General features: G+C 43.0%; 2 protein-coding genes across 2 annotated transcripts in view; one reads left to right on the forward strand and one right to left on the reverse strand.

Moving 5' to 3' along the window:
- Positions 1-1,987, reverse strand: part of mboat1 (membrane bound O-acyltransferase domain containing 1) — a 13,002-nt gene extending 11,015 nt beyond the window's left edge. Inside the window, exons 1-3 of the mRNA XM_030369577.1 lie at positions 1,390-1,987; positions 896-1,041; positions 618-695 (exon numbers count right to left, since the gene is read on the reverse strand). Of these exons, the coding sequence (XP_030225437.1) occupies positions 618-695; positions 896-1,041; positions 1,390-1,479 (314 nt within the window). The 5' untranslated portion in view covers positions 1,480-1,987. The remainder of the gene's footprint in view (positions 1-617; positions 696-895; positions 1,042-1,389) is intronic.
- Positions 1,988-2,466: 479 nt separating this feature from the next.
- On the forward strand, positions 2,467-13,786 carry LOC115553398 (transcription factor E2F3). Its single transcript, XM_030369578.1, has 8 exons — positions 2,467-3,004; positions 4,763-4,880; positions 6,088-6,218; positions 6,658-6,746; positions 7,399-7,557; positions 8,453-8,567; positions 9,367-9,508; positions 9,816-13,786. Exons 1-8 carry the CDS (start codon positions 2,723-2,725, stop codon positions 10,136-10,138), a joined length of 1,359 nt encoding a protein of 452 aa, XP_030225438.1. The 5' UTR covers positions 2,467-2,722; the 3' UTR covers positions 10,139-13,786.
- Positions 13,787-14,349: the final 563 nt, after the last annotated feature.

Consider the following 14,349-nt stretch of genomic DNA (forward strand, 5'->3'; position numbering starts at 1 on the left):
TACTATTTGACACAAGATTAAAAGGATATAAAACATGAGAAAGAAAATGGGAACCACACATAGAAAGTCTGGCTATCACTGGCTGGATCTTTTTCTTTGTTCGGGGACTGCACCTTTTGGCGTCAAGTACCCACTTTCGACCAAAGGCACAAAGGCAGCCCTCAGGGAGATGTGAGTGGAGATATTTAAAAGAACGACTCATGGGTGATGTACTTACATACAAATAAAGATATCCTTCACATGAAGACATTGCATTGGTTTAATTGTAACCGCCGGCTCAGATTGGATTGGTCTAAGCTCAAGAATTATTTCTGTTTAGATTGTCCTTCATTTTGTGCTGACTACCACTTAAATTAAAACTTTGATATTACACTATATGCACTGCTAGGCATGATAGCAGCCCCGAACACCATCTCTAAAATAGATTTCAACGGAAAGTGGGCCCTTTGAGACTCAATGAACCAGTATGAACTCAACCAGACAACATCTTCTCCTCTGTCCCAGTCATGCAGACGTTATGGCCTTCATGCCTGTCAAACGAGTTCCACTGGAAGACAGCCGTGCTCTGTGCCGCGTGTGGTTTTCCTACATTCACCACTTCATTCACAAGATCTTACCGGTGTACGTTACTGATGTCCGATGTGATGATGACCGTGTAGCTCAGCATAACGAGGATTACTATATGGACTGAATACCTGGAAGGGAGGGACACGCATGCAGCACCACGCACAGTCACAGAAGCACACACACAGAAACGCACACACAATTTTACAATTTCTGTTTTGGATTTAGAAGGATGCATATAATTAATAATAATAATAAAATCTAATTATGACAATAGTTTGGTTTTAGGTCGCCTAGTCGCCTTGCTGTGGTCTAATAAGAAACAACTCACCAGCCAAAGCAGAAGATGACAAAGGCAACGCCAAACAGTATAGCCACGGCATGCCTGAGCAGGGGACTGGCGTGGCGGGGCCCGAGGTAGAGACGGAACCAGAAGGCAGCCGCAAGAGCAAACACCTGACAGGCTAAAAAGTTGACCTGTATGGATTTAGGAAAATAAAAAAGTTTAGGCTGACGAATGAAAAATGGTCAGGGTGTTGACCCCCCTTCTCTTAGCCAGGGCTGGGGAGATATGATGTTGGGCTTTTCTTTAAATGTAAAGTGTTAGGGTGCAGATTTTCAATTGAATTAGATCCATGGGCGGGTGCCTGAGAGATTATCACAATTTACTATCAGAAGCAGACCTGAAGCACTAGTTGTTGGTAATAACAGTGATCTGAAGCAGAGCTGGCTCAAAATGACTGCATTTTTACAAAAACACGAGGGCAGGAGAAAGTTTTCAACACTTTTGTTGCTAGCAAAAGAAAAGTAGAAACAGATACCCACTTGATCGAGAGGAAACCCGAAGAATTCACTGACAGGCAGGAGCAGCTTTGATCCAGTAGTCTTAAACGCCGCGTCCACCCGGTCGCCCATCCTGCATCCTCTCCTCAAAAACACTCCACGGTTGAGTTGAGTGATAATAAACGGTACCCACCTTTGCTTATCGCTTCATTCAGCCCCTATAGATATTACTTTGAATCCGTCTACATTGGGTGTCGTATCGTTTAATTAATTTATTTGTGCAGGAGGTTGTCAGAGGCGCCAAGGGGACAAGTGAAACCGTCCTTTAAGTGACTGTGGTACTCTGGAGCCCTCTCTCACTCTGTTTCCCTCGATCTCGCTCTCTCTGTCCGCGCCTCGGCTCTCAGTGGTCGTTCAGGCCGCCACTCTGACCGGATCTCTCCGTTTGATCTACCGGCGCCCTCCCCGCCCATAGTCAAACCTTCATCCAAATGACCGAAAACGTGGAGCTCACTCTTAGAAAATGGGAGTCAGGACCGCAGAGATACGATGATGTAGCACAACTCAATTTTGAATCGCGTTCCCGGGTTTAACAGACACTTCAGTCATAGGCTGCACATGATGGTCTGGGGGTCAGAGTAATGTGTGTGTGGTTCATCCTGTCAACGAGATAACACACAGTCACACAGACCCCCACAGACACACATAAACGCACACACGCACGCACACACACGAAAGATGTTATCATATTGGCCACATAGAACCAATTCAGAAAGGGAAAAATGTAATGACTTTTAAAAGTCAATGATATTACATGTATGTTATATCAGTGACCATCGGAGTGACACACAACCCACACATCATATAATCTCCTTGTGGTGTAAAGTTAGTTTAGGGCACCATCTACCGAGCTGTCAGAAACACACACGCGTGACCAGAGTGACGCGGCCTGTTTACAACCACCCAATGAACACGTGGCGCAGTGAACGCTCGGCCGCCATTGGCCAGAGCTGCATCAATAAAGGCGGTGTCGCGGCTCTGAACGGCCAATCGCGTTCGACCTGTACATTATTTTTGAAAAACTCCCGGGAAATCTGAGTTTCGCGGGAGCTCTTGAGCGCGTAAACCGTATCCCTTCATTCATCAGTCCGTTTCCTGAAGCCATTTCTAGACGGAGGAGTCGAGAGTTGAGCTACTTTATAATCCGTTGCATCTGCCTAAATGCAATTGCCTATCGAAAAATACGCATTAACAGCCGATAAATCAGATTCCCATCTGAACTTCGGTCTGATTATTTTTTATATTTTTGCAGCCGATTAGCTGTGAAACGTGTTTAAAAGAACGGAGGCAGAAGGGTTACCCGAGTCCTACCAAGATGAGAAGAGGGATCTCCTCGGCTCCGGACAAAGTGTTTTTAGCGGGGGTCGGAAGCTCTGCTCTGGACAATAATATCATTTTAACAACCCTCTCAGATCGACTTAACCCCGCTTTATCCAACACAACTTATTTCCAAATAATAACTACCCCTCCGCCTTGCAACATCACTCAGACCTCCAATGTATGTTTATCAGAGCCTCAGATAAACAACCTTTACTCAACTCCACAACAAGCTGCAATCAATGGATCGGGACAGCGACCCGCTTTAGGAAGACCACCGGTAAATGAACCAGCTTGTTGAAGTTTTGTCTAGCCATAAAGAAACAAATGTAGCCTGCTAAGGTTAGCCGAGCTCGTCTCAACGGCTAGCTACTTAGCCCCTCCGTCCACAGGACTCGTTTTGGAGAAGCTTACTCAGTTAGCGATGTGGCTAACTGCTGTTAGCTCACTTAACAAAGTGCTTCTACGACGTGATCGACGCGATGGTCACCGTGAAGTTGGGTAACTTTGTGGATGAAGCTACACGTAAAGGCACACAATGCTAACTTGACTGTGCCTCGAGGTGGGCTTCAGCCCTGGCGATCAGACGGCTGTAAAGCCCGGAGATGACTAGCGGTGGCCTAGTCCTGTTGTTACTGTCTTGTTGGGGGGGAAGGGAGATTGGTGGGGTGGTTGGCGACTAGCTCCAGCATTAATCTAGCTAGCTTACGTTATATACATGATGCAAAAATGACCCACGAGTGCATAAGCTAACACTGCAGATTCACTGCGGTTTCTCGAGTACTTTTAGATTTGTGTTCTGCAGTCGTCTCGGAAGATGCATCCAACTTGGATGGAGGGACGTGTATAAAAAAAGAAAAAAAAACGAGTTAGCTTGCAAGCCCAGTAGTAGCTTATGCATAGTTGAGAGGCACAGACATGGCCTTGGTCTTGATCATAAAGTTTTTGTGATGCTGGCATCGGAAAGTGACTTCACATGGGCTTCATGCAAAGTTGGAGTACTTTAGGGTTTGGAGTCTTTAAAGTCGCCTACTTTGAAAAACGTCTCGTCTGCTTTTATCAGAATGATGACAGGTTCTATCTACATTTTGACTTGTTTGTGATTAAGAGCCTCCTAAATTCTTTCAATTCTGAATATGAAAGCATTGGGTACGAAATGGTCTCTTGCCCCCCGTTCACATTTAAAATGGAAGTCCTTTCATTATAATTTTGAAACCATAAATCGTCTACATGTCCTGTACCAATCATGGACTATAAAGTCCCCAATATTCAAACCTTCCTACTGCCTGTCATGGCCCAGGCCATATTCGAATAATACAGGAAGTCAGGCTTGATGACCTACTTTTAAAATTCTATTTAAGGTAGGTGAATTCATTGGTCTGCGGTTTAACAAAATGGAGAACTCCTGGGGTGTACAATCTTGCCATTACCTAACCTAATAACTGTGCAATACATTGTTACCAATTTGACACATGGAAAATCAAATGCATGTTTCTGATTGGCCTTAACAAAGATTTCACATTTAAGCCTATTTGTTCTAGCTGAGATACACATATGGCTATTGGGCTTAGGGGGGTGATCGCATGAATGCCTATTAGGGTGGTGAGCACATGAACGCCACATGTCCAAGGAGTCCTCTATTCGTGGCATTCATTAACCTTACGAATCCAGGTTTCATTCAAACGTGCATTACATGGTTATTACATGTGCATTCATTTATATGCTCTGTCCGTTGTCTATAATCAATTTAATCAAGGTTATGATTCATGCACAATCATAACCAGGTTTGCCATGAGCTCGATTGGTGCTCTTGACATGTGGCCTGCATGAATCCTGAACTAAATTGTGTCAAAAAATAGCAGGACATGGGCACTACTCGCTGGCAGTTATGACTATTATAGTTGCAAGAGTAGCAATCGTGATATATTCCAACTTGTCCTAAACACCTGGGTAGACGGGACAGTGTATTTTGATATAGATGTCTATACTATAGATATTTGTGTTTATTGTGTGGACGTTTTGTGACCTTTTTTTACAGGCGAAGAGGCGGTTGGCACTGGACGATTCGGATCACCAGTATCTAGCAGAACCAGCCAAGACACCCAGAGGAAGAGCTGCATCAGTGGCCAATGGGAAACACCTAAAGCCGCAAAGAAGTACGAAGAATCTGCTACTGTGTGTCTGTCTGTGTGTGTTGGGGGGGGGGGGGGGGGGGGGGGGGGGGTATATAGGCTTGTATCTTTGATGCTTTGCATCGACTTCTGAGTACGTGACGGCACATTCGATTGTATAATTAGAAACCCAGCCTTATTTCTTATTCTTGTAGTTACTCTGCACTCCGTTTAGCTTATTTTCTGTACTTGGTTGTACTTAATGAATTTTTGTAGTTTCCCCGACATTGCATTCATACTTTGATTGTTCAAAACCTCACTTGAGGGTTTCTATAGATGAAAGGTTGGGGCGGAAAGACTAAATGTTAATGTTAACATAGAGCCTCAGCAGACTGCTTTTTTAAAATGGCTGCCTGAGTATTTTATCTTGGTTTCTCATGACTAGTACAGTAGATGGCAGCATACACCATCTAAATCTCCCTCTTGCAGATATCATCTTGACCCTAGGTTACATTTAGAGGCATTTCATTGTTGAACGTTGGATAGTAGAACCTGATAATTGGGAACTTTTTACTTATTATGCATAATTCCATTCTGTATGTTCTAATGACTCTTAATCGGTAAAGCCAAGAACACTAGGTTACTTATTTGGCCTGGATTGTCATTTTTTCACAAGTCAGACTTGAGATCAATATCCAATGTTTGATTTTCAGGCAACCTCAAATCTGGGTGAAAAGGGTGATTCACTCACTTTCTTACACTTAATGTGGTCAACCAATCCTGTTGCTTGGCGCAGTGATCTCTAGGCCTGAATTGGCAACAAATCCCCGACCTCCCCTACCAAACTGTTAAAAAGGGTCTAAAGGTTTGAAATCCAAATGTGTCACACTGGCTTCTCAACATACCCTGCTGAAATCCTAGGAGGGGACTTTTTATTCACTCAGTTACTCACGCAAATCATTTCCTGTCAGTAAAATATCTCCCTAATGAAACAGAAAATAAGACATCACTATGCCCCTTCAGGTTCTTGTTTCCGGCCCAGTTTCCTGTTTAAGATTGCCCACAATGCGGGACACTTTATGTCACTCATGTTTTGACAATGATATTGCAATAGTCGTATCCCTAAAATGGTCATTAACAAATTTTAGTCTTGCATTTTGTGCATGTCTCTTCGGTGACTGTAATGTTTACACTTGTGTACACAACTAAACCACTTGTCCACGTTTCCCGCTCACCATTTTTTGCGTTCTAGTTCCAAAGTCTCCGACGGAAAAGACCCGCTATGATACCTCTCTGGGTCTGCTCACAAAGAAATTTGTGGAGCTGCTCGCTCAGTCGTCGGATGGCGTTCTGGATCTCAACCAAGCAGCTGAGACTCTGCAGGTGGGTTCATAGGTCACAGCAGAAGGGGCATTTATTGCCTTTTTATTTATTTTTTACAAAACTGCTGTTTTTATTTGTTTTTTAACCTCTAGCCCTTTGAGATCTTTGAGATGAAAAGAGCACTATAAATACAATTTTATTATTATTGCTCAACTAAATGTAAAAGTTTTCTTATTAGGGCCGTCTAAATATTGTAAGTCACTGTCATTGTTTCAACCTCAAATGAGTAGATTATGTTACACATTTTTGGTAGCAAAAGTATTATACAAATGTATAAATAGAGCACATCTTTCTTTATTGTCTGCATTATTGTGGGAAAGGTTTAACCAGTAGTCTGCATGTATTAAGATTAATGTACGAGATGCAAAGCCTGCTGCCATTGGCCGCTGTATTGCATGTATTTACATTACATTGGTTATCGCCTCGTTACCGCATTCAGGTTCAGAAAAGACGACTGTATGACATCACCAACGTGTTGGAGGGAATTCACCTGATAAAGAAGAAATCCAAGAACAATATCCAGTGGATGTAAGTCCGTCCGACCCCTGTCCGTCCCATACGGTTTCCTTCAGTGTTGTCAAGTTCCTGCATATGTTTGATTCCTGCATGGATTACTGAATGAATGATTTGCAAATCCCCATGACAGCAAATGCATGGACGGGCTCTTTTAAAATGCACTAATTGGCCATTTGGAAAAGTATCCAAAGATGGCATTTTTAGCCCTCGATTTTAATGTGGGTATCTAAGACCTGGAGTGTCAGTCATCACATTTTGGTCATGTGGTGGCCAGTCACTTGCCACACTATTGTGTAGTTGTTGGTATCAGGGCGTACCTATGTGAACAAGCCAAATATGTCTTGAAAAGCCACTGTTAGAATTCCAACGAATTGGTAAGTTTGTAAACAACTAAAAAAAGAATAAGACATGACTATACTTCTCGTTTTTTGTGCCAGTTTATCCTATATACCAAAGCTCATACCTATCAAAGTGTGTAATCATTTATGTTTGAATTCCTTAATGCCAATCGAGACATATAGGCAGTTGGTTAGTATCCAACCATGGCAAAGTAAGGAAAATTAGTCGAGCCAAAAATAGTACTAGAATCCGTATAGACAGCCACTAAGCCGTATCGGCGGTTCCTGGGATGGCCCGTAACATCTCCATTTTGTCTCTTGTCCAGGGGCTGCAGTCTGTCTGAGGTGGACGGTGCCTTGAGTCAAAGGCAGCGGCTGACGTCTGAGGTCTCTGCCCTGGGGGAAGAGGAGCAGAGGCTGGAGCAGCTCATCCAGAGATGCAGCCTGGATGTGCGGCATATGAGCGAGATGCCAAACAACCAAAAATATCCTTTTCATTTTGTGACATTACAAAAAGGAAAAAAAAAACAGCCTTGAGCCATGAAGCGCATCCGTCAAAAAATCTGGAGCGTTGTTCGTGCTTTCTGAAGGTTTATCAATTTTCTTCAATCTATCCGAGGAATTTATGTTTGCAGATTTGAAAATGCAATGTGTGTGACGATACTGTTGAGTCATATTTGGTGCATCAAACCTTATTAACTCTTGGTTGACAATGGGTTGCTAATAACTTTCTATTGATCCAAATGCTTCACGTTCCGTTAAAACTAGGGATGCACCGAAATGAAAATTCTTGGCCGAAACCGAACATACTGAATGTGGCTTTTGCTCTTTTTCATTTATTCGTTTTAACAGGTGCGCTCGGCTCATTTTTCATCTGTGTATTGTCATTTAGTTCTTAACAAACTTACGTGCGGCTCTTTTTTAATCTCTCTTTTGATGAAGCGCACCCGGCTCATTCCACACTGGTTGCTTTTTTTTTTTCTCACATCATCAAAAATAGAAACCTTTTTGGCCTTTTTACTCCTCCGGCCGAAACCGAAAATTATGTTTTGGGCCATTTTCGGGCAAACATTTCAGTGGCTGAATTTATGGTGCATCCCTAGTTTAAACTATCCAGAACGGGTACAACAATGTTTTCAACATGTGAGCTCATCATGAAATATTAATTAACTTAGCCTCGGTAAGATGCATTGTATTTCAAGACAATGGTCAGGTGTGGGCGCACATTTAGATTTGCATTTAGGGCATTTAGCAGACGCTTTTATCCAAAGCAACTTACAATAAGTACATTTATCAGACGAAAGAGAAACGATATATCGTCGTCAATACGCATGCGCACGCACTGATCTGACACCGTTGTTACTCCTTGATTCCACGCACGTTAGCCTATGTCACCTACCAGGACATCAGGGAACTGGGAAACCTCCGGGACCAGACGGTTATAGTGGTTAAAGCTCCTAGTGAAACCAAGCTGGAGGTTCCAGACCCTGAGGAGGTATGTAAACGCACTGTCCTGGGCAGATGTATAGCGTCTTGTGTTGCATCCACTGCCTTTGGAAATGCATGAGATATCCGAAGGATTTGGAAAGGGTGGGAGGGTTTAGACTTGATGCAGAGTAGCGTTTGAAAAAGTGACACATTTAGTTCCTTGAAAGGTCCCTTTTTTTTTTTTTTTCTCGTGTAATGTTCTTGGACAGCATTTGAAGAATAAACCACTGAAGGGTAACAAGGCTGTTTGTAGCTGTTAGGTGAAACCCATGGGTGCTCTTGTTTGTTAAATCTTAAGCTTACTCTATTGCCAAATGCATACATTGCATGCTCTCACCAGTCTGTTGTTTGATTAAACTTTGATATCCAGGGTTACATCCCAGTCTTTAAAAAAAAAAAATCGGGATCATATTGATCCAGAGTTTGAAATCCCATGTTTTGCTATTCAGGATCACCTGATCCATCTTACTTATATGTCAGTTTTTAAAGGAACATTGGATTGAAACACTGTGATCCAAATACCAAATTTCAGGATAACCAACTGAATCCAGGATAATCCAGTTTTTTTGGATCAAATAGATCCCAAACCGAGTTCAAACTTTTGAAAAACCCAAAGGGCAGGTTTGATCCATATCATATGTAACATCGGATTACATGATCAGATTTTATTTCGGAATCCCTCTTTTGAATTGAAAAACGAATTTCCAAGATTTTATACAATCCGTGATCCGAAATTCAACTGGATTACTTTTGAAAAGCTGGGCCCAGGTGACTAACGTAACATCTCATCATGGTCTCCCTTCCAGAGCCTCTCCATCCATCTGACGAGTACGAAGGGCCCTATAGAAGTTCTGTTGTGTCCTGATGAGGAAAACGACCCCAAGAGTCCAGTCAAGAACGGCAACGTGGACATCAACGGAAACTCCCCCTTCGTCAAGGTTGTTCAAGGTGGGTGGTGAAATACGGCTACCTCTGACTACCAAGTGGACCGGGTAGTCACCTGCCAATGACCGGATGGGTACATACATATGTCTGCAATGACCTGCTGTTGTTAAATGCTAAATGAGCGGATGAGCGAATGGTTATCACTGGCCCACCAGAACACGTGACATTCACTCACCAGCATCTAGTATCAAAAGGGTCCTTCAGAAATCGCAGTAAGAGTATCTTTGGCGGCTGTACAACCTCCATGCTTATCAGACCCAGGATTTGGGACTCATTTGGGAAATGCCTTGTCTTTTGCTTGTGCTTCCAGAACCCATCAATTCCAAAACCACTTCCGGCGGCAACTCCCTCGCACCTCCCCCCCCCTCGAACGAGGCGGTCTCCGTCACGACACTGTCCCCCATCTCCTCCCCCTTCACCAGTCTTCTGCAGCAAACTGAAGACCAGATCCCGCTTGCCTTAGGGGCCCTCGGGGGAGCCCTGGGGCCCTTCCTGAACCTGGGCCCCCCCAACCTAGACCAGGACGACTACCTCTTGGGCCTCGGCGAGGGGCAGGGAATCAGTGACTTGTTTGACGCCTATGACTTTGACAAGATTCCAACGCTGGCCCTGGACGACCTCCTCTGCAGCTAGGGGCGGCTGAAAGGAACTTGGAAACTAGCTTTTTTTAAATCAATGATCCAGTATGCGAGGGAAGAAGACTCGGTCACCTGTACAATGCTCACCGATTTGCCCACTGTGTTGCCGAATTTGGCATCTTTAAAATTTGGAAGAAAATGGACAGTTGTCTCACTATATGGGGGGGTATAGTTGATTTTTTTTATTCTTTAGGAGCAAGAATTTGAATGCGACCCGACAAAAGAGGAGCGTGTTTCCCGTCGTAGAGCCTATTCCATCTCGGTCCTTCTCAAAAGGTTAAAGGATACCTGGCCATGAGGGAGATGCCATGTGACACAGAACAGTTGGGATAACGGTTACTTTTCTTACCTATCTTGTATACCAATTATGTCTGAAAGCCGATACTGCTGACTGTTGTGCTGAAAGCGAACATGGACGAGAAAAAAAACATAACGAATGCTATCGCTGTGAACCCGAAACCAAACTAGCTAATTGTGCCGCGCAAGATCAATGAGTTGCTGTAACCGCCTCCTAAGTTCGAATGAATGAGTTGATAGTTTGGTGTTATGACATCCTGTAATGGTATGTTGTCTGCAGTAGTTTCTAGCCACCCCCGTGCCTGACGAGTACAATTATGTGCTTCCTTATACCTTAGTCCCAAATCAGTTACTGAGACCTGATGCAGTTCCCAATCAGAAGGTACTTTTTTGAAGTTAGCCGAGGAAGTGTCTAATGTCTTCTATGGGCAGAATTGGTATCCTGCTCGCACCTAAAACGGTCTTCAAACGAGAAGTGACACCACCTCTAACATGGCATTATCGGCTGTTCACACGCCTCGTTTTCTTGACTTTTCAAACCAGACAAATGTTTTATCGATTCCCTCACTAAATTATTTGTTGTGTTGGTGCGAGTTGAATGATAAAGTTGCGATAGAATGTTTTCTACAGTTGGAAGACAAGGCTTGTGTTGTGTTTCAGTCACTGCATCATTTTTCTCTGTTCCTCTTGTGCTTGACAGGTGGTATCCTTAGGTGAGATGGAATCGAGTAGGGCCTGGAACAGGACGCTAGGTGCGTTTCAATCCCCCTAATTTAATGCGAACTTTGAAGTATCGAATCAGTAAACGGTGATGGAAACAGCAAAATTCGCATCAAAATCCTCTAATTCGCAAAAAAGTTTATCCGCTCGCTTGAGGTGGTTTTTGAGAAATGCGAAACAGAGTTAATTCGCAAAATGGGAGATGGAAACACATTTTGCGAATCAGCTGTGACGTAGCGAACTTTGAACACACAGGACTGACAGTCTTTCCGATTTCCGCATAACGACCGGCCATAGCAACCCTGCCGACATCAACGTGTAACGTCATCACCCTATTCCGCTCCAACAACTTGATGGAAACGCACCTAATTCAAATTACTTTTTTGCGAACTTTCTAAAGATTCGCATCACCTTTTAGATGGAAACGCAGCTATTGTCAGATGCGTCCCATGGATGTTTTGTAGACTGTATTCACCCATAAATGCCCGCAAATCCAAGGCTAGCTTGAAGAAAATGGCTCACTGTCTACTGCTTGTTTATGACTCCATACCGTGAACCTGTTCTTGTTACGGTATTGGATGATTTTCTCGAGGGCAAAAGTCAGGCAAAACGGACCTCAGTTTGTCGTTCATTCAAAGCAAGGCTATGCAAACTAAAAACCACTCATTGATTTAAGAAAACACGCTTCTAAGTTTTATTTGGGAAAGAACATGCTTTGCTACATATGGCTTTGAGGTACTTTGGGGACAAAGTATCATTGGTACCTCTGGGAAAGTAACTAGCCAGACTTTTAGCGGTTTCTCAACAGGTCATGTCCATCACACAGAGACCTTATTTTACGATGACTCGCATTTGGTATGTCAACAAATACTAAATAATTTGTCAACCCCCCACTGAAACTTCATCCCTAGTCAAAATACATTTGAACCGTTTATAGTTCACTAGCTGAGCAGAGGGTACACATTTCTGAGAAAGATTGTGACTTTTTAAAGATTTAACAATTCGGCCCACAACTGCCATAGATTTCTTACAGGTGTTTTTTTGTTCTTTGTGTAATTTTTAATACATTGTTGAATTTAATGTAATCAAAACGGGATGGAAGGAAAGAACATCTGCATATCAGCCAGATTGTTGGATACCCCATAGGCCGTATGGCTGCTTAACTCCCAGTTCTGTTTGTTGCAGAAGGAGAGCCGGGCTGTGTTCACTTGACCCTACACCCGTCTGTAGGGTCAAGTGTTTGACTCTATTCATGAGATGCAGTCAGCTGCCTCTTGATGTTCACGATATCAAGGAGGTATAGTCCGAATGTGTGTGGGGGCGTGCGCGTCTTAGAATTTAAAATGGCCTACATTTTTGAGCTTCAGTCTTCGTATTGCACTTTTGACTTGGATGACCTTGATTTGTCACTTTTGCTCGTTTCAGCTTTCAAATCTGAAATATCACGGTCATAAGTGTGCATGCCTGATAAAGGAAAATCTGGATAAGTGTATTTTCTTTTCTTTTCCTCAGACGTTTCATCCATAGATAATATTTTTTAGACCATAGAAATATTCGTATTACAGGAAATGTCAGGTGGGGCAGTCAGCTGTTGTCTTGCTGAAAAGCAGGAAGGGATCTGGGAAAAACAACATATCAGGGCTAAGTTTTGGTTCGTGCATTAGCCTTCATCCACTGTAATCTCATATGTTGGTGTGACATTTTCATGACTGCTTAAACCTGTCAATTCAGAGGTATATTTCATTGCTTTGATGTCAAAATAACCCCCTCTTTCATCTTTACCGTTTTATTTATACAGAACTTCCGACGGTTAAAACATTTTTGTGTGCTATTCTAAAAGATGTCTATGGCTTACTTGTTTTTCACCCATGATTAGTTGACCGGAATCTGGTCAAAATATTTGAACAAAGCCTATTTGTGACTTCATTGAAGTAACGCTTTGGAACAAGAATGAAATGAGGTGGTGCTTTTAAAAGTACAGTGTCCCAAGTAAAGCCAGATCTGTTGGAGTATTCAGCAGTGAAAGGCTCGGATGACGGAAGCCCTCCTGCTCAGAACGACCTGATTTTTCCAGGGTCATTCCCGGGGCTACATGGTGTGAAATTGCATTGCAATATTGGACGTTTTGATGCAGATAAAATCAGGCCGGTGTGAAACTTGGGTGACAGCCCAAAGAACATTCCTGGGTATTGGTCAAATGTCAATGTCATATGCCTGTTGTGTAGAGTGGGAATTCTTCTCAGTCCCTCTTTCAGCCAATCAATGGTCGAGAGGAATGCTTTTTAAATTTAAAATCCCCCCCCCCCCCCGAAATGAAGAGCATTTCACACTTCAGGTTGCACCACGCTTGTAGCAGCCCTTTTGTCTTCGATCGGTTTAGTTGGTACATAATAAATGAACTAATCTGGTTAATCTCCAGGTTTTAGGTTTGAGTGCATGGATGAGGTTAGTGTGTGGTGTTGTATATTTGGAGGAAACTGGTTCTAGGTGTGTTATTCAATTAAAAGTTTTATTTTCTTTAACATGCTGTTAAATGAGACCTTTGAAATGTATTTGGAAAAAAATATTTTTTTCTACTTTGCGCATTTGTAATTGAAAACTTGATTAAAAGCAATCTAGCTCTCAAGGTTATTTTTATTGTCCACAACCTATGCATGCTTCTACTCCCATTTTCTTCACATTCTGAAGGGGTTGACGGCTTGAGTGTAATTGGCCATTACAAGCTGTTTGAGAATCTGCTTTTATGATGCGTTCACATCACTGGAAATTATGGGGAAAACATTTTCTCGCCGTCTAAAATTATGCGTGAACGACACTTCATGACGCTGTTATGATTCTACTTCCGTTCGGCAATTTGGGACAAATTTGGATGAAGGTGCGTTCACTCTCCTGGTGATAACGAGACTGCTCGCCACTACAAAAGTCGTCAAGATTGAAAAAGAAAGCAATATTTGTTGCACGGCTGAACGCTGTAGCCTATCACATCAGGAGCTGGCTGTTCTCAATTCACAACACGCATTCAAATCAAAACTAGCCTACATCAGGCATTCTGACCAAAACTCATGAACTCCCCCCCCCCCCCCCCCCCTCAATTATTCCAGAATTCAAGTATGACCAAAAGTCACTTTGTGTCAACAAGAGACTGACTCCACAGACTATCCACTGTTGAGGAGTACAAGTCCCTGGGGG

Source organism: Gadus morhua, chromosome 11 (genome assembly GCF_902167405.1).
Source record: "Gadus morhua chromosome 11, gadMor3.0, whole genome shotgun sequence".
NCBI lineage: Eukaryota > Metazoa > Chordata > Actinopteri > Gadiformes > Gadidae > Gadus > Gadus morhua.

Bases quoted from the DNA above. Each gene is read 5' to 3' on its own strand.
- LOC115553398 (XM_030369578.1), top strand. From the start codon at position 2,723: ATGAGAAGAGGGATCTCCTCGGCTCCGGACAAAGTGTTTTTAGCGGGG. The intron at 3,005-4,762 runs GTAAATGAACCA...CTTTTTTTACAG, and splicing joins CCGCTTTAGGAAGACCACCG to GCGAAGAGGCGGTTGGCACT. The intron at 4,881-6,087 runs GTACGAAGAATC...TTTGCGTTCTAG, and splicing joins ACACCTAAAGCCGCAAAGAA to TTCCAAAGTCTCCGACGGAA.